The 19,999-nt window shown below is 39.9% G+C and overlaps 1 protein-coding gene across 7 annotated transcripts in view; it reads right to left on the bottom strand.

Annotated features, from left to right (window-relative positions):
* The window catches only part of ANK3 (ankyrin 3), a 720,826-nt gene that overhangs the window by 187,200 nt on the left and 513,627 nt on the right, over positions 1-19,999 (bottom strand). For all 7 annotated transcript variants that reach the window (XM_061161588.1, XM_061161586.1, XM_061161587.1 and 4 more), the window contains exon 9: positions 12,355-12,453. In XM_061161588.1, coding sequence (XP_061017571.1) covers positions 12,355-12,453 — 99 coding nt within the window. The remainder of the gene's footprint in view (positions 1-12,354; positions 12,454-19,999) is intronic.

The raw sequence follows: 19,999 nt of genomic DNA on the forward strand, positions 1-19,999 counted from the left end.
AATATCATGTTTGGAGGACAAAAAGTAAACATTTAAATTTTGAACTAATTTCTTCAGCTTTGAAATACATGGGACATCATTCACATTCCTGAAGCACTGCTCTGATGATACCTCTGTGTTCATAATGATCTTTAATAACTGATTCAGTCCTCAGTGAAGTCTAAATTCCTCAGGTTAGCATTCAAAGTCTTCCAATCAGTCGCTGCTACACTTAACTTTTGCCTAATCCCCTTCCCTTCCACCTCAATTATACTCTTCGCAGTCCCTGGCAAAAGCCTCTCCTGTTCTTGTTTCTCTGCTTTGTGTACTATTTCATGTACCCCAAACTTCCCTTTCCACTTTCACCAAGATCCAAACCTTATTGTTTAAAATATAGGTTTTCTTTGCAGGCTTATTCAAAGGGAGACATAACCATTTGACCATCAGGATTCCCCTCATATTTTATCTGAATCTCTTTGTGGGAAACTATGACATTTTCTTGGTATTTTAGTTATTTGTGGACATGCATTATCATTCCAATGATTTTGTTCCTGAGGACTAAGTTAATGGCTTAAAAGGGATACTTGAATCTCACAGAGAAGTTAACTCAGTACCATGTTTATGAAAGTTGCTTAATAAAAATGACTAAGTAAATGAGAATGAGTGGGTGAATGAATGGGCATTTAGGCTAATCTTTTAAAGATGCTTTCTAGTTAGCTGCTTAAAAATTCCTTTCCTTCTTATTCTCTATGTTTAAGACTAGACTGATTTTATACCCTAGAAGTGCTATTAAAATACCTTACTGTTCCAGAAAAAATAAAATTCTCAATAGATAAGTGACTTATAAATTGGAATTACACTGAAGAATATAACTCAGTCTTCTTAGCATTAAGAATAAGAAGGTAAGACCATAAAAAAGAACGAAATAATGCCATTTGCAGCAATGTGGATAGAAGCAGAGATTATCATACAAGTGAAGTAAGTCAGAAAGAGAAAGACAAATACCATATGATATCTCTTTGCAACCCCTTTGTGACTCTTTGTGACCCCATGGACTACACAGTCCATGGAATTCTCCAGGCCAGAATACTGTGGGTAGCCATTCCCTTCTCCAGGGGATCTTTCCAACCCAGGGATTGAACCCAGGTCTCCTACATTGCAGGCAGACTTTTTACCAGCTAAGCCACAAGGGAAGTCCAAGAATATTGGAGTGGGTAGCCTATCCCTTCTCCAGCGGATCTTCTTGACCCAGCAATCGAACCAGGGTCTCCTGCATTGCAGGCGGATTCTTGACCAACTGAGCTATCAGGGAAGTCACAGAGATTATCATACAAGTGAAGTAAGTCAAAAAGAGAAAGACAAATACCATATGATATCACTTATATGCAGAAACTAAAATACAATACAAAGGAACTTAGCTACAAGATAGAAACAGACTCATAGACATGGAGAACAGATTTGTGGTTGCCAGCGGGGAGGTGAGTTGAATGGAAGGATGGAGTTTGGGGTAAGCAGATGCAAACTATTAGATATAGACTGAATAAACAACAAGGTCCTTCTGTATAGCACAGGGAACTATATTCAATATCCTATGATAAATCATAACAAAATAATATGAAAAAGAATATGTATGTATGTATATCTGAATCACTGCTGTACAACAGAAATTAACCCATTGTAAATCATCTATACTTCAGTAAAAAAAAGAATTAGAAAGTAAGAGAAATATGAGGATATTTGCTCTAATTAAGGTTCCCCCTCCTTTTCTATTTCAGGACATTTTAAGCTTTAAAAAAAGAGCTATTGTGGATATTGTGTTTTGTAACACAGCAGCGAACTGGTTTACATAGCAGGGAACTCTTTTCTTTAAAATTAGAGCAATGTTTTTTCCAATATAATATAAGGATTCTTATCCACTCCCAATGCCTAGAAATTTACAATCAATGTACAGTGTTACTTTGAATGGTCCTGGACCAAAAAGCAGTCCCTCAACCATATACAACAGGATATAGTTTTGACCTCCAATTGAAAAATGCTTGACAAAGGCAATTCTTGGGGCTCAAGGGAGGCTGCCTCAAGATAGGCAATATATGCAGTTGGACAGGAGAGAAGGAGCAAGGATGTGGAGTTGCCATAGTAACATTATGGGAGGGAAATGAAATTGCATGGGGTTAGTGATTTTTTTTCCAATTCCCCTGATTTCTAAAGCACTAACATAATGAACAAGTATCCCCTTGGGAAGAATTCTGAAGCAATGCAAACTGGCGAGTCTAGATCTCATATTTCATTTCAGTGGCAGTGATCTTATTAGTGAGGTAGGGAACAGCACTTCACTGGCTAGACAAAAGCCTCTCCAGTGTTAGACAAAGAGCAAAAGCTTGCACACTCCAAGGTCAAAAAGATTTTCTTTCAGGTCTAGCTTTTCTGAAAAGCACAAAGTGGGACATTAAAACATCACACTTAGGAATACTGAACCCAGAAAATATCCTTAACAAATTGAACTTGCTCAAAGATAATACTGAAATGACACAAATTCATGACTTGGGAAATACTTTCAGAAAGAGACACATTTATTTTGATTAGTATTCTCTAGGTTCCTTTCTATTTTTCCTTTTTTTTTTCTTTCTATTTTTCCTTTTAAGCAAAAAATATACCCAAGAGAAGGAAAAGGAAATCGAGCAGAAAACTCTGGATATACATTTTCTTCTTTGTCATGGATATAAAATGGGATATGATATTTAACTGAAGATTAAAAACAATGAAAGAAAAAGCAGGTAGTACCTAGGAGAGGAGAGTTCTAATGATAGCCAGAGAGAAATTAAAAGGCACTGGTTACATTCTAACATTCTCATACCTGTATTTTTCTCTAAAAATTCTGACTGTATCCTCATTTTGTGCATGTTAGAGAACTGTAGATTTGGCCTGAGAGGAAGTGAAATAACATTTTTTGAAACTGCTCTATTGTTATAGGCATTTTATATTTGCGATCTTACTGAGTTTTTATAACAACACAAGAGAAAGGCATCAGAAGTTGCATTTATAGATAAGAAATTGCTGCTCCAAGGATTAATGTGCCTACCCAAGGTCACATGCAAGTCACTGGTTCACGTTAGGACTTAGACTCAGTTAGACTCAGATTAGAACTTAGTTCCTGCATCAGAGGGACTGGATCTCTTCTACTGCAGCAAGGAATCTCCTTTTAACATCAAGAATTCAGTTCTGCCATTTATACACAGGAGAGAGAAATTTATCTTTCTAGTGCTCTTCCTTGCTATCCTGCCATACATTCTATATGTTTAGAATCAAACTAAAATGAGGTAGAATTCCTTGTTGTTCTTTCTACTTAGAAAACTAGAGCTTTCTTTCTGAGCCTAGAACACACCCTTATAATATTTGTTGTGTATTTTTCTACTTTCTTCTGTGTGAGCTTTTTCTGTCTCTTCTTTCTTATCTTCTTTTGGGTTAACTGAATATAATTTAGTTTTCCAGTGACTGATTCACCATATATAATCATTGACAATCTCTTCCTCTGCCTTTTTAACTAAACTCTTTCTTTTCTTTTCTGTTTTTAAAAGTGGTGTTCCTAGAGATTAAAATAAATATCCTTAAATTATCACAGCCTAAATAATATTATTAACTATATTATATAGTAATAGTATTTATGTATTATGTGTTGTTATATAATTTCATGTATGAGAATTCTACAATATTCTAATTTCATTTACATTAGTAGCTTCATATTTTGTGCTATAAATATATATTTAACTTTTAAATGCATTATAAATCTTATAACAAATTGATATTTTTATTTAAACAATCAATTTTTTAAAATTTTAAGAAAATAAAAATAGTTTTTATCTGATTATTACTTCTAACTCTTCTCTACATTTCCTTCTAGTATCATTTATCTTACGTCAGAATTAAGAACTTCCTTTAATATTTCTTTTAGTATGAGTTTGATGGTAACAGGTTATCTCAGCTTTTGCTTATCTGATACTGTCTTTATTTTACTTTTATTATGGAAAAATACTTTTACTGGATATAAATTCTAGATTAGCAGATACTTTTCAGTCAGCACCTTAAAGATGTTAACAGGTTAAAGATGGTAACAGGTTATCTCAGCTTTTGCTTATCTGATACTGTCTTTATTTTACTTTTATTATGGAAAAATACTTTTACTGGATATAAATTCTAGATTAGCAGATACTTTTCAGTCAGCACCTTAAAGATGTTCCATTGTCTTCTGATCTCCAGAGTTTCTGACAAGAAGTCAGATAACATCTCTTCAATAGGCACTATTTTATGACTATGAAATATTTAATAGTTTAAGAATTTATTCTTAACCAAGGCAATCACAATTCTGGAAATATAATGGAAAGCAAAACTCAATACCAATATTTATTTTCCCCTCATATTTAACCTGATAAACAGAACCAGTTGCATTTCTGGGAAAGAAAAAAAGTGTTAGTTGCTCAGTTGTGTCTGACTCTTTGCAACCCCATAGACTGTAGCCCACCAGGCTCTTCTGTTCACGGAATTCTCCAGGCAAGAAAACTGGAGTAGGCTGCTGTTCCCTTCTGCAGGGAATCCTCCCGACTCAGGGATTGAACCCAGGTCCTCCTGTATTGCAGGCAGATTCTTGACTGTCTGAGCCACCAGGGAAGCCTGCATTTCTGGGAAAGGACAGGCTAAAATTACAGGACATCTAAGTGTCTCCTGACCTTTTTCCAGACTAGTAAGAATTTAACAACTGACAGATTTGAGATATTCTGAAAACTCTTTATCCACCTGCATACAAATATAAATCAGTTGGATGCCATTAACTTCAGGGAGCAAAATTATATCGTCACAAAGTGAAAGTTGCTGAGTTGTGTCCGACTCTTTGTGAGCCCATGGACTATACAGTCCATGGAATTCTCCAGGCCGGAATACTGGAGTGGGTAGCCTTTCCCTTCTCCAGGGGATCTTGCCAACCCAGGAATCGAACCCAAGTCTCCCACACTGCAGGCGGATTCTTTACCAGCTGAGCCACAGGGGAAGCCCCATATCCCCATTATCACAGGACTAGTGTAAAATCAAGTAAGACATTTTGACAAACGTAACATTAGGAAGTGTATCTCATATATTCAGCAAATACTTATTAAACATCTAGCATGTGCCAGGAAGTTTACTAAGTGCTATAGATACTAAGATGAACGTATGTTTCCGAGTGTCAAGGCGTAGCTTTGGATGTAATATTGTAGTAGTGGGATTATATGGAGAGGTGGGCAGTGGTACCTTGTTAGAAAGGCTGGAAGCTGGAGGAGGAATGGTGAGAGCAGCAGTCTGGGAACCAGAGTATTATTATTACTGACTCTACCTGGAACTCCTGCATATTCTCTGAAGCACTACACACAAGCACAGTTGCCTTTATTATTGGATTGAGAAGAGTCAGTGAAAGGAAATGGAGAACTCAGAAGTTGGCACAAAGTTTTAAACCGGTTCTAATTTAGAATCTAATTTAAATTGGTTTAAACTCAGAAGTTGCCAAACTAGTTTTAAACTGGTTCTAATTTAGGGTCCTTACTGAGCCTCTGATTTGACTGTGAGCTGATGCGAAGGAAAATAAAAATGACAATAGACCATCTACCGCAGTCTCTTCCTTTAGAAAGCATGCAAATACACATGCCAGCTTTGCAGAGAGCAAGAATTATATAGAAATGGCAGCTAACATAAGTAGTCATTCTTAGCAATGCATTTCTATAAGGAAACAAATTAGGATGCTACATATAGATCAGATTGAAGCATTTGCCTTGATATGTGTACATGTCTCGGCACATTTGCCAACACTATTACCACCTAAATTATGTTATTATGTTCCGGAAAGACTATTAAAGCTCTTCTGTCATCGCAACTGTCGGTGTATACAATACAGGATTGTTAACTATGGCCACCATGCTGCACCCTAGATACTTGAGCTTATTCATCTCATAACTGATAGTCTGTACTATCTAACCAACATCACCCCATTTCCCCCACCTCTCAGCCCCTGGCAACCACTATTCCACTCTCTGTTCCATAAATTCAATGTTTTCAGATTCCACATCTAAAAGATACCACAGAGTAGCAATCTAATTTATTAAGTCATCAGTGATTCTCTTTTTCTGGGACTCTCGTGATAGGAAGATTGTTTTCACTTAATGGTGTCCCATAAGTCCTGTAGGTTTTCTACATTCCTTTTTATTTTTTCTTTTGTTCCTTTGATTGGATAGTTTCATATTGGATAGATCAATTTCTTCAACTTGGTCCAGTCTACTGTTGAAGCTGTCTACTAAATTCTTCGGTTCAACTACTGTATTTTTTAAAAATTTTTTTAATTGGAGGATAATTGCTTTATAATGTTGCACTGGTTTCTGTTGTACAACATAATCAGTCATAAATAAATATATATCTCCTCCCTCTAGTGCCTCCGTCCCCTCTCCCACCCTACCCCTCTAGGTCATCACAGTCACTGTTATTTTTAGCTCCAAAATTTGTTTGGTTGTCTTTTTGTGTTTTCTATCTCTGTATTGAACTTCTTGAATAGTTTGTATTTTTTCTCCTGATTTTGTTAAACTGCTTACCTGTGTTTTTTGTAGATCTCTGAGCATCTCCAGAACATTTATTTTGAATCCTTTGTCCAGCAAAGTCAGTGAAAGTTGACTGTGTTCCTTTGCTGATGTCATGTTACCCTGATCCCTTCCTGATTCTTATAGCTTTGCATAGATGCACTGTGCATTTAAAGAAGCAGTCATCTCTTTCAGACTTTATGGGTTGTCTTTGTTATGGAAAGACTTTCTCCTGGGTGGGAGCATGCTGGAACATTCTCTAACCTTGCATCTAGTGGTGCAGGGTCTCAAATACAGGATTGGGGGCTGATGTCTCATCTGTTCAGGCTTCTGGGGGGCACAGCGTTGACCACAGTGACTGCAAGGGCTAGTGGAGACCTCAGTGTACCTCAGGTCCAGTGCTCAGGACCCGGCAGGCAGTGGTGGTGGCTGGAGCTGGTGGTGTGTACAAGCTCAGCTGCAGGGGTCAGTTGCAGGTGCCTATGTAGTTGCAAATGCTGATTTCAGACTTACACAAACAAGTGTGGGCAAGGGCCAGCTGCAAGGGTCTGGGCCAACTGCAGGTACTCTGGCAGCTGTGGGGTCCCTTGGCTGTCAGCCTTCATTACTGTGGCTGCAAGGTCTCACCATGGGTGCACTGCCGTGGAGGCTGGTATTGGCCATCAGGCTGGAGGCGTGCAGGTGCCCAGCTGGAGGGGTTCCTTGCAGATGAGCCTGGTTGTGCAGGTCAGTGACAGGAGATGGGGCCAGGCCTGGCCCACAGGAGCTGTGGAGGCCCGGGTGTGTACTGTGGGTGCAGGGTCTCCCCAGGAGCATGTATGGCAGTGGAGCTTGGTCATGAGGGTCTGGTTGGGAGCGTGCACGTGCTGAGTGATGGTGGCCGGTGACTAGAAAGAGAGCCAGGTTCAGGCCCACAGGCAGTTGTGAGGGCCTTGGCTGTTGGCCTGCCATTCCATATTGAAGGATCTTGCCCTAGGTACAGGCACAGAGGTAGAAGCCTGTGCTGAGGGTCTGGTCAGCAGTGTGCAAGGGCACAGCACAGAAGTGGGGGTCACACACAGAGCTCCAAGCTGGTGTCGTGTACTTGTGTGGCCACAGAGGTCTGGCTGGCTGCTGGTGTGGATCCTGAGCCCCAGCAAGGCAGTGGGAGGTGGGGAGCAGGGAGGGGCTCAGACGGCTGGTGTCCGCGAATGAGAGTATCCGCGGGGCAAACCCAGGGACGTCTACAGGGGTCTGTGCCGGCTGTGCTGGCTGTTGGCTACTTAAGGGGGAAAGGTGCTGGGGTCCGAGAGCAGGTCACAGGGAGCCCCAGGCATCCCCTCCACGTGGCTGGTGCTGGCAGCCCCTGCTCTGTTGCCTTGCTTCCCCCCATCTCTATTTACCTCAGCTTGGCCAGCCTCTGGTTGGGTGAGACCCAAGTGGGTCCTTCGCTCAGTTTCCCGAAAGGCTGGGGAGGCTGGCTGCTCACCCCGTTCTCCCTTTCTTGGTGAGGAGAACTTCCTCCTAGGTGGGGAGGCTCACCCTTGGCCCTGAGTAGCACTGGCCTAGGAGATCAGATGCTGCAGGCAACCTTTTTGTGAGTTATTTTCTGGTGTTTTGTTCCTCTGTGCTGCTGAAGTTTCTTCTTATATATAAAAAAAAAATGCATTTATTTATTTGGCTGTGTTAGGTCTTAGCTGCAGTATGCGGGATCTTTGATCTTCACTGTGGCATGCGAAATCTAGTTCTCCAACCAGGGATCAAACCTGGGCCCCCTGCATTTGAAAGCGTGGAGTCTTAGCCTCTGGACCACCAGAGAAGTCCTTGCTGCAGTTTCTCGGTTGGACTCCTAAGCTCTCCTGAGCTCTTTTTGATAGTGCATCATTGTCTAATTGTTGATCTCTGTGGGTGCTGGGGGCTGGGGTCTCCTACTTCACCATCTTGGTCACGTCACCCCAACATATATCACCACCCTGACTTTCACTGTAACTAATTATTCTTAAAGTTACAACATCCAGTGCCCCAGCAGTGGGGAAAGTCTGTGAAATCATTGGAACAACTCACCATCTGTACTGAGATGGAAACTAAGACTCAAGAGGATGAACTTTCCTAGGGTCAGGATTTCACTTGCTAGTCACACTTAAGACTAGAGATCAGGCACCAGGGTAGAAAAAATTCACTCATCATGCTTTTCCAGCTGGTCAGGCCTTGCTCAGATCCCAACCTAAATCACTCTGACTACAATTCAAGTTTACTTCCCTGATTGAAAGGACAGTAAGAATCTGCTTTTGAACCAAATCCTTTGTTAGATTAGCAACACAAGCACGGAACACAGCAAGCCAACGAGGAAGTCCCTTGGAGTGTGCTGAGTAAACTCTCTAAACCTAGGGCATTGGTGTGTAGCAGGTCAGACTGTTGATGCAACAAGGTAGCTACACAAGTAGGAAGTACCTGGCAGGAAGTAGATGGGTAGATAACAATATTTATTTTATAAAGAGCTACTGGATTGAATCATTAAAACTTGTATTTATAAAAAAATTGGTTTCCGTTTTCAGGCTTGTCCCTAGGGCTGTCTGAATTTTATGGCTCCCTCCTTTTCACCCACACACTGAGTCACTACTCAGTCATTTCAGCAAGAGAGAAGGGAAGCTTTGAGGAGAACACAAAATAGTTGACATATTTGGGGTATATACTATGTTTTCTTCCATACAGTCTGCTAGGAATTCAGTTTGTTCCCAAGTGACACCACCCCTCCACCCCAAGCAGGACAACAATAGAAGAATGACAATAGAAGAATGACTATTCTGTTTCTCTAAGTTTTCTTCACATCCACACAGCACTCACATAAAACAGGAGAAAAGCAACTCTACGTTGAAACTGAGTGACTGGTAAAAAGGAGTCTACATTCTGTTTAAAATAAGACAGGCTTTCAGAACAAGGAGGCAAAATGGCATAGAAACTAAGTGTATAATGAATTCGCCTATGTCCTGTATTCTGTATGTCTGATGCTTTTGTCCAGAAGTGTTTGTATGTTTCATTCTAGCCACCCCTGTGACACCATGTGCCCCTTTAATATGGTACCTGAAATTTCTACATACCCTGTCCTCTTCCTATTGTACCAAATAGAACAAGTAAGTGTTTGACAAATGATGCAAAACTACTGACAAGCAATTTTGCTGTTCTGGTGATTGATGACTGTATCAAGAAAGGGAGAAATATGGTCATTTCTAATCCACACACTTCGTTAAAATCCAACTGGATAGCCAAGTATAGCTATACAAGTTTCTCTGTTCTGCTCAGCTCTAGTATCCTTCTTCGCTCTTCACAAAAATTTCTGTATTCACAAATGACCCTCTACCTCTACAGGTAACCAAGAGGCATTAAGTGATGATTATCTAACTTATTCTTTGCAACTGTTCCTGTACTCAGCAGAACACCCCTGCCATTTAAAGCAATAGGTCTAGCCTACTGCTGATGGCTTCTTAGCAAATAATGCCAGGTCAATGCAATAAGACCTCTCTTCAATTTACTTCCCCAGTCAGACAGTCTTGTAGGGGTCAACCCTCATTTTCCTTCATTCCCCTTCTCCAGAAAGCTTGTTTCTTTTATGCTACATACAAAGCATAAAACTTTCAGGTTCAACAGTTAAAAGAAGTCTGGTCTCCTGTCAAATACCCAGGGCTGGGCTATCTTCAAGTCAGAGTATACAACAGACAAATGATCAGTCAGCCTTATGAGGGCAGGGGAGGTGGCTTGTGGGCTTTCTCCATGACTTAGCCATGTCTGGCCCACAGTAGGCATTCAATAATCATTAACTGCTTAAGTGAATACATGCAGTGAAAGATAAAGTACTGAATCAAGGAACTACAGGACCAGTTTTAGAAATATCAGGATTCTTTGAAAGAGGAACCACAGGATTGCAGGAGATACCATTACAAGACAGGGATAACTCTCCAAAACCCTTAGAGAGGAGGATATTTATAAGAGCACATTTTGCTCTTAAATGAAATGTTGAAAAAGAAAATCCCTGGTCAGAAGTTTAATGTTAACTGGAGCTCTTAATTACATAGGCACACCTCATTTTACTGTGCTTTGCTTTATTGCTCTTTGCAGATACTGCATTTCTTTTCTTTCTTTCTTTCTTTTTTTTTTTAATAAGTTGAAGGTTGGTGGCTATCCTCATCAGTAAGGCCATTTTTCCAACAGTATTTCCTCACTTTGTGTCTCTGTGTCACATTTTTGTGCTTCTTGCAACATTTCAAAACTTTCTTGTTATTATTATGTTATGATGATGTCTGGTCAGTGATTTTTATGTTACTATTGCGAAAAGATTATAACTTGCTAAAGGCTCCAATACTAGTTAGGATTTTTTTTTTTTTAGCAATAAAGTATTTTTTAATTTAAAGTATATACATTCTTAAGGACATAATGCTTTTACACAATAGACTATAATATGGTATAAACATAACTTTTATACACATTAGGAAGCCAAAAAATTCCTGTGACTTGCCTTCTTGCAATACTGCTTCATCACAGTGGTCTGGAACCAAAGCTGCAATATCTCTGAGGTGTACATCTACTAGTAATGGCTAGGATTTATTTCTGGTCTACTTTATGCCAATACAGTTTACAAACATTCACTTGATCACTGCAACAAGCCTTCAAGGAAGCCATTAATCTTATTTTCAGATACAGAAATTGCATGCAAAATGTTACATCACCTCCTCAACCTAAGTCAACCAGCTAAGCTCACCTTCTGGGATTCCAACTTGATTCTAAGTCTCACTTCTTTCCCTTCCCCACACAGTACAGCACACCAAACAATTAACATGTCAAAACACCTGCCTGGACTGATATATGTTGAAAAATTTGTTAAATTGTGGTTAAAAAAAAACACAATATAAAATTTACTCTCCTCACCACTTTTAAATGCACAGTTAAGTAGTGTTAACTGTATTCATGTTGTTGTATAACATGACTCTAAAACTTTATCTTACAATACTGACACTCTATCCCACTCAACAACTCCCCACTTCTCTGTCCCTAAGCTCCCAGCAAGCGCCATTCTATCTCTGTTTCTATGTGTTAACTGTTGGTACCTCCTGTAAGTGGGACCATACAATATTGGTACTTTTGTGACTGGCTTCTGTCACTTAGCATAATGTTCTCAAGACTCATTCATACTGGGGAATGTGACAGGATTTCCTTATAAGGCTGAATAACATTCCACTGTATGTACATAATGCATTTTCTTTAACCATTTTCTATCTATGGATATTGGGCTTCTTCCACCTCTTGACTATTACATGGCTTCAAGATACTTCTTTCAATTGTTTCGGGTGTATACACCAAAGTAGATTGCTGGATCATATGCTAGTTCTATTTTGAGTTTTTGGAGGAACCTCCATACTGTTTTCCACAGTGGCTGCACCATTTTACATTCCTACCAGCAGTGTGCAAAGGGAGACAGATTTGTTTTTAAACAAAATGTCAGTTTTAGTATCAAACTGGCCCAACAGCTCTGTCTGCAGTATCAAGTAGTGATTAAATACTTAAAAATTTAACTCAACAAAAACTCTGGACCTAAGCCTTAGTTTCTATAATTAAATGCCAGTACTATTTAAAAGTATATTAAAGCTTTATAAATGGGGATCATTATCCCATTATAAGAAGAATCAACTTAGCAGTCATTTTCTAAGAGACTACAAAAACGGAAATAACAAAGCCAGGGCTGAGCCAGCAACAAAGGTAAAAAGCAGACCTGCTTCCTGAAAATAAGCGTGAGCAAGTACATAAGTTGCACCCTTACCCTTGTTTTGGCATCGATTTTAGCTCCTCGATCAAGCAATAGTTTTACCATGTTGGCATTTCCTCTTTTTGATGCAACATGTAGAGGAGTGATGTCATTCTGTGGAAGAACAGAAACAGAAAGTACAGTGTTATTATTTTGAGTTCAAGCAAAACATTGCTTCCCAACCTTCTCCAACATCTCACATTTCTCTTATGTTTTTTTAAAAAAAATATCCATTGTGAACAGAATGCTTCCCAATATCTTTGTCTGATGGTAATTTTACTCAGAATGAGACCCCCAAAAGGGATGAATTTTAAGGGACACTCTCTGTGGGGGTAGGGCCCACATTTCTTTCATTTGTTTGATGGTGATTGTTTTTGTTCTAACATCCTGTGCCTTTAAGTTAATGTGTTTTCCTATAAATGTGAATGATGCGTGCTGGCTACTGAATGGTTGACTAAATGGTGGATTAATCAGCTGAGACTAGTGAAAGGGGTGTCAAGTTACTCAGAACCAGCTCTAGGTCATCTGAGTGCAAGCTGTCAGGGAGAAATAAGAGTAACTCAAAATGAGAAATCTGCCAGTGTTCTACATGGTCACAGGGCTTCCCATGTACAATGGGCTTAAAAGTGTTCACAGGCACTTATTAGCAATTTCACAGAAAATGACTATGTTTATTAAAAAAAACAAAAAAACTACTGTTGAGGACAGATGTATTGTCAGGACAATGTGACATTCCAATCACAATCCCCTGGATACCACAATTTTCCTCCATGTATCTGACAGGTTCTGTGACTGTTCCAAGATTGTCAAGGAACTATGTGTACACAGTGAAAACATTCTCTGCTTTGGCTCCTTCTTCTTGACTGGCAACAATATGGGTTTAAGGTCTGCAATTCACAAAAGTCAATTACATGATAAATGAACGAGGCTCATAAGTATTTACATTCCTGTCATGTGATAGCAAATACAAAATAATAGCTACCAGGTATTGATTCATTTCCTATGAATTATGCAGTGTTAAACTCTTTACTATCTCATTGAGTTTTCATAGTCCTCACAATATCACATATAATCTGAATCACAATGTCCATTCTACAGATTAGAAACAGCTAGCAAAACCAGGATTCAAATTAAAAGATGACTCAAAGTAACAGGCTTCCCTGGAGGCTCAGATGGTAAAAAGTCTGCCTGCAATGCAGGAGACCCAGGTTCGATTCATGCTTTTGAAAAAAATATTTAATAGTGAAAATTTTCAAAAAGACCAAAGTTTGAGAGAAAGCCATAGTGAGCTTAATGTACTCAACACTCTGGCTCAGTAATCATCAAACATTCGCCAATATTATTCCTTCTATATTCTCTACTATATTTTTCTGACTGAAGGAGTTGGAGAGTAGAAAGAAAATCCTGGGCATCATATTATTTCACCCACAAATACCATACCATAATTTAATTATCTCTAATATATAAGGATATTTATAAACAAGTAATCACAATATCATTATACCTAAGTACAAATAATTCCTTCAAAACACCAAGATCTCTTCAATGTTTAAATTATCTCAGTAGAGTTGTTCAAATAGAAGATACACATCTTGGGACTTGCAATGGTTAGGATTCTGTGCTTCCACTGCAGGGGGTGCATGTTTGATCCCTGTTTGGGGAACTAAGATCCTGCAAGCTGTGTGGCCAAAATTTTTTTCAAAAAGCAAATAAAAAGAAAATCCAAAAGAACCTTTGGACATTAGAAGAAGAGGGCTTGCGAGATGTGTGGACACAGATCAATACAGAAAAATCAATCGTTTAAACAAAAAGAAGATCCACAAGTTGCATTAGGTTAAAATATACCTTAAGTCTCTTTGAATCTCCACAGGTGCCCTGCTCCACTTTTGGTTTTCTATGCCCAGGTATTTTCTGGAAAAACTGGGTGGTTTATTGTGTAGCGTTTTCTACATTGTAGATTTGGCTGGCTGACTGCATCCTTATGGAGTGCTATCACTTTTTTTTTTTTAAATTTTCTATGAACTTTCCTAGTTAAATACTTTATATCGTTACGCACTCTCAAATCTGAACAACTCTTTATCTCATTATTCTTAGGTGCTAATGCATAAGCCAGTTCCAGAATAATTAGTTCATTAAATCAAAGAAGGAGAAAGAGATCTGAATAAACCAAATGTGGCTTAGTAATGTTGGTGGGGAGTGGACAGGCCTAATATTGCTCTAGACCAAGCGGTAGACACACTTTTTCTGCAAAGGACCAGGTATCAAATGTTTCTGGCTTTGCAGGTCATACCACTTCTATTGCAATTTGTTAGCGTTGCCTTTGTGGTGATAAAGCAGCCCCATGCAATAGGCATAGAAATGGGAGTGACTGTGTTTCAATAAAACTTTACTTACAAAACAGGTGGCAAGCTGGATTTAGGCCTGTGGGCAGTAGTTGGTCGACCTGTGCTCTAGACTTATCAGCTTGTGGTTGAAGGTTTCAATGGTGTGTAAGAGGGGACAAGTGTTAGTCACTCAGTTGTGTCTGACTCTTCGTGACCCCATGGACTGTAGCCTGCTGGCTCCTCTGTCCATGGAATTCTCCAGGCAAGAATACCGGAGTGGGTAGCCATTTCCTTCTCCAGGGGATCTTTCTGATCCAGGGATTGAACCCGGGCAAAGGAAGTCAAACTATATAGGCTGTGCCTTGGGTATGCTTTGGGGTATGAATGAATGAAGCCGGCAGAAAGAAACTTCCTAATGACTTTTTGACGGTCTTACTTGTCTCTGTTGTCTGAGTACAAGTATATAAATGAATCAAGCAGCGCTGTGGAGGAATTCTAGGCCTGAGACAGGAAATGAAACATCAGGTTAGGTCTATAGGAAACAAAGTCCAATAGGAGAGCTTTCTGAGCTCAAAGTGGGATATGACACGAAGACCTCATCACTCCCCAGCACGATTCAGGGCTGACATGCTATTTCCCTTTAAAAATGTGCCCTTGCCTGGTGGAGAAGGACTTAATTAACCTTTATCACAAGTAGGCTAATTTTAGTGAGAGGAAGAGCTCTATTTCTAATTTTGCTCTCTTTCATATTCATGGACTCTCTCTTATGGTGATGCATAGATGTCAAAAGGGTGCCTTGAAATTCAAACTCCCACTTTTTTCTACATCTCTCTGACCCCTTCTAGAGGAATACTTTATATTTCTATAGCACTTAGAAAGTGTTTTAAATTACTTATGTAATTTCATTTTACCTTCACAACAATTTATTGAAGTAAGATACATATCATTAATCCCATTTGATAAATAAACTGAGGAATAGATCTGGTGGGTAATCTGCATATTAAGAGACAGCTAATGAGAGGCAGAATCAGAATTCGGTTTTCTAGACCCTCAGAGGTGGGGTGTGTGAGTGTGTATTTTCAGTCAGAGATCATAATAGCTTTGCTTAAAGACTATGTTTCTCAACTCTGTCCAGTGGAGCTTCTAAATGAAATGCATACTTTTGTACTCCTGAGTCAGGCAGTGACCTCTTTTGTCAATTAGGAACAAGTCAAAATTAGAGTGGGACCTTTGGACAGTCAACAGGACATTTCTATTTAGGTTCCTCAGTTCAGTTCAGTTCAGTTCAGTCACTCAGTCGTGTCCGACTCTTTGCAATCCCATGAATCGCAGCACGCCAGGCCTCCCTGTCCATCACCAACTCCCGGAGTAGTTCCTCAGTTAACCAATAAAGATCTTTTATGTCCTACTAGGCACCAGGCCCAGTGCTGCATTTCCATTATACAAGTGAACCACAAAATTATGGAATCCCAACAAATCAAGAGTCCAATGATATGAGAGATAAAAAGGCTTGTTTAGGAGACCTCACTAGTGACTCAGGAAATGTGAACAATGTGCCTGCTTTCTGGGATGCAGGCTGCCTGTGTGTATGAGGAACCTTCAAATCTACCACTGAGGCAGGAGACAGAGGAGCCCCACACTGAGCTGTCTATCCGCTGTGGACAGACACTCCAAGATGACGATAATAGCAGGAGGGAGGAGAAACAGCCCTGTCCAGATAAAAGATAAGAGTCCACGTATTCCTCATTCTTGAGATCAAGGATACCTTCCCAACTACACATGCAGAAAGGCTCCTTGGGGGCCAAAAGGGAAGGGCTACCACCCCATAGTAGGCAATGTCAACATTCCCACAGCCCTCTTCACTAGAGTCCACCTTGGCTAAGAGAGGCATGCACACACAGGGGAGGACCCTGACTTAAACCAAATATAGACTCAGAATCAGGCAAAGCAAGAAGACCGGTTAGAGAAAATCCAGAAGAAATGCCCCAGAAAAGTGATTCAAACTACCAAAAAAAGGTGCAACACTTTCTGAATTTACCCGTGTGAGTCTATTCACACGTACTCTTTTTCCTCCCAATAAACAAAACACTTATTTAGGTGCTTCCCTGGTGGTTCAGATGGTAAAGAATATGCCTGCAATGCAGGCAACCCGAGTTCAGCCCCCAGGTTAGGAAGATCCCTTGGAGAAGGAAATGGCACCCCACTCTAGTATAATTGCCTGGGAAATCCCATGGACAGAGTGGCCTGGTAGGCTACAGTCCATGGGTCACAAAGAGTCAGACACAACTTAGCAACTAAACCACCACCACTTACTTATTTCACCACTTTCTCTTTGTAGAAATTCATTTCTACAATGACAAAAGGTCAGTGCCTTGTCACTGGCTACTGGTCATTGTGATCTAGGATTCAGCATTCTCACTGCTGTGGCCTGACTTCAATCTCTGGCCAGGAAACTGAAATCCTACTTCATGCTGCTGAATACTGAGGCCACCTTAGATCACAACCACAGATACAAGGCCAAGGTTAGTTGCCATGGTAGAAAAGGCATGGATCCTGAGACAGCCCCAGGTCTGAGGCCTAGACACATGACCTAAGAGTGAAGCAGACCGAATGAAGGACCCCTTCACTCCCACATGAACCCAGCCTAGTGTGAGCAGCAGCTGTGGTCAGCTCCTGAGGTGGCACTGGAGCTTGCTCAGAGTGGGACTCTGTGCTACAAGTCTGCAGGAAGAGCTGAGTGCGGAGCACACGGACTAGTGAAGATCTCCGACCTGCTGGCCCCGCTTCAGCATAGGGCGAGGCAGGCCCCTCGAGAGGGAGGTGAAGCCTGTGCTGCAGACAAAATGTAAACTAGCTCAGTTCTGGACTCAACTGGTTTAGCTGTCCACATCTACAGCCTGATGGAAGAAGAAGCATGCCTGTTTCCAAGTAGGGATACTTCCCTTAGTGTCTGCAGAGCATCTAGATCCTATCCAGCAGAACAGATGAACTACATGCATCAGAAGTTAAGGAGTTTCTGTCAAATGGAAATACTCACGAAGAAAACCACACTATCAAAAATGAAGCATTCTCAATCTAAAGGCCCACTGACAGATGAATGGATAAAGAAAATGTGGTGCATATATACAATGGAATACCAATAAAGTATCTTAACTCATATATATGGAATTTAGAAAGACAGTAATGACGACCCTATATGCAAGACAGCAAAAGAGACACAGATGTAAAGAACAGACTTTTGGACTATGTGGGAGAAGGCAAGGGTGGGATGATACGAGAGAATAGCACTGAAACATGTATACTACCATATGTAAAATAGATTACCAGTGCAAGCTCAATGCATGAAGCAGGGCACTCAAAGCTGGTGCTCTGGGACAACCCAGAGGGATGGACTGGGGAGGGAGACGGGAGGGAGTGTTCAGGATGGTGGGACACCTGTACACCTGTGGCTGGTTCATGTAGATGTGTGGTGAAAACCACCACAATACTGTAAAGTAATTAACCTCCAATTAAAATAAATAATTAAAGAAAAGAAGATGTGGTACATATATACAATGGAATACTACTCAGTCATAAAAAATAAAACAATGTCATTTCTAGCAACATGGATGGTTATCATACTAAGTGAAGATTATCATACTGAGATTATCATACTAAGTGAAGTAAGTCAGGCAGAGAAAGACAAATACCATAGATTATCATTCATATGTGAAATCTACAAACTGATACAAACTTGTTTAAAACTGAAAACAGGCTCACAGACTTCAAAAAACAACTTATGGTTATTAAAAGGGAAATGTGGAGGATGGGATAAATTAGGAGTTTGGGATCAACATATACACACTACTATATATAAAATGGAGAATAAAGAAGGACCTACTGCATAGCACAGGGAACTCTACTCAATATTCTGTAATAACCAATATGGGAAAAGAATCTAAAAGAGAATGGATATATGTAAATCTAAATCATTCAGTACACCTGAAACTAACAAAATATTACAAATCAACTACACTCCAATATAAAATAAAAATTAAATTAGAAAAATAAAGTTAAAAAGAAATGAAGCATTCCTTCGATGGACGGATCAGTAGACTTTACACAGCTGTGGAGTGAATCAGTGAACTGAAAGAAAGATACACTGGTATGAATGATCCAAACTGAAACACAAAGAAAGAAATGGAGCCCACAAGAGCTGTGGGATGATATAAGACAGCCGACTGGAGTCACATAAGGAGAAGAGAGAAAATAGAGCAGAAGAAACATTTGAAGAGATCATGGTCAAGAATTATCTCAAAGCAATGAAATACATTAAACCACACCTTCATGGATTTATATTCTCATCTGTATAATGGATATAATACCTCCAGTGCCTCCATCACAGAACTGCCAAGGGTGAGAAATGAGGTAATTCACACGGAAAGGAAAAGGGAAACTCACTGGTATTTCATATCTCTTATCTCATCTAACTCCCACAAAAACATTAAGAGGTACTAATATTTTTTTCTTCATGCTACAGATGAGGAGACTAAAACCCAAACAAATCAAAATAACTTGTCAAAAGGTCACAAAGCTGCAGTAATTTGATTCCTAAATTCTTGATTCCCTTGCTAGATTAGACCATGCTGCCCCTGAACTTCTAAGTAGTGCAAACACAACTAATTCTTACTATCAGAGCTTTTCTGGAGTATCTCATAGTGTACTAAGAGATGGAGTGTATTGTGGTCAGGATGTTTAGGAGCTGAGAGCTAATATTCTATAGCCAGACTACTTAGATTCATATCCCAGGCCTACTCCATACCAGCTCCATAAGCTTAGGAAAGTGTATTTAATTTTTCTGTATCTGCAAAATTAGGTAATGATAATATTGATATCTATACTATAGAATCATCATGAGCATTAAGTTAGTTAGTAAGCACAGAGTCTTAAGAATGGTGTTTAGCATTTATTAAACACAAATGTCACCTATTAAAGTATCGTCAGTCAGTTCAGTTCAGTCGCTCAGTCGTGTCCGACTCTTTGAGACCCCATGAATCGCAGCACGCCAGGTCTCCCTGTCCGTCACAAACTCCCGGAGTTTACTCAAACTCATGCCCATCGAGTCAGTGATGCCATCCAGCCATCTCATCCTCTGTCATCCCCTTCTCCTCCTGCCCCCAATCCCTCCCAGCATCATAGAGACATTTAAAAATAAATGAGATGACTGCTTCTCACAAAGACATTATGAAATAGTTTAGGTAGAAAAGACACGCAGACCTGCACCTATTGGTGAACTCTAGGAAGGTGCTAAAATTGGCAGTTCCTAGGATGGATGCAAAAGGTGTTACAGAAGTGTG

Source organism: Dama dama, chromosome 15, assembly GCF_033118175.1.
Source record: "Dama dama isolate Ldn47 chromosome 15, ASM3311817v1, whole genome shotgun sequence".
Classification (NCBI taxonomy): domain Eukaryota; kingdom Metazoa; phylum Chordata; class Mammalia; order Artiodactyla; family Cervidae; genus Dama; species Dama dama.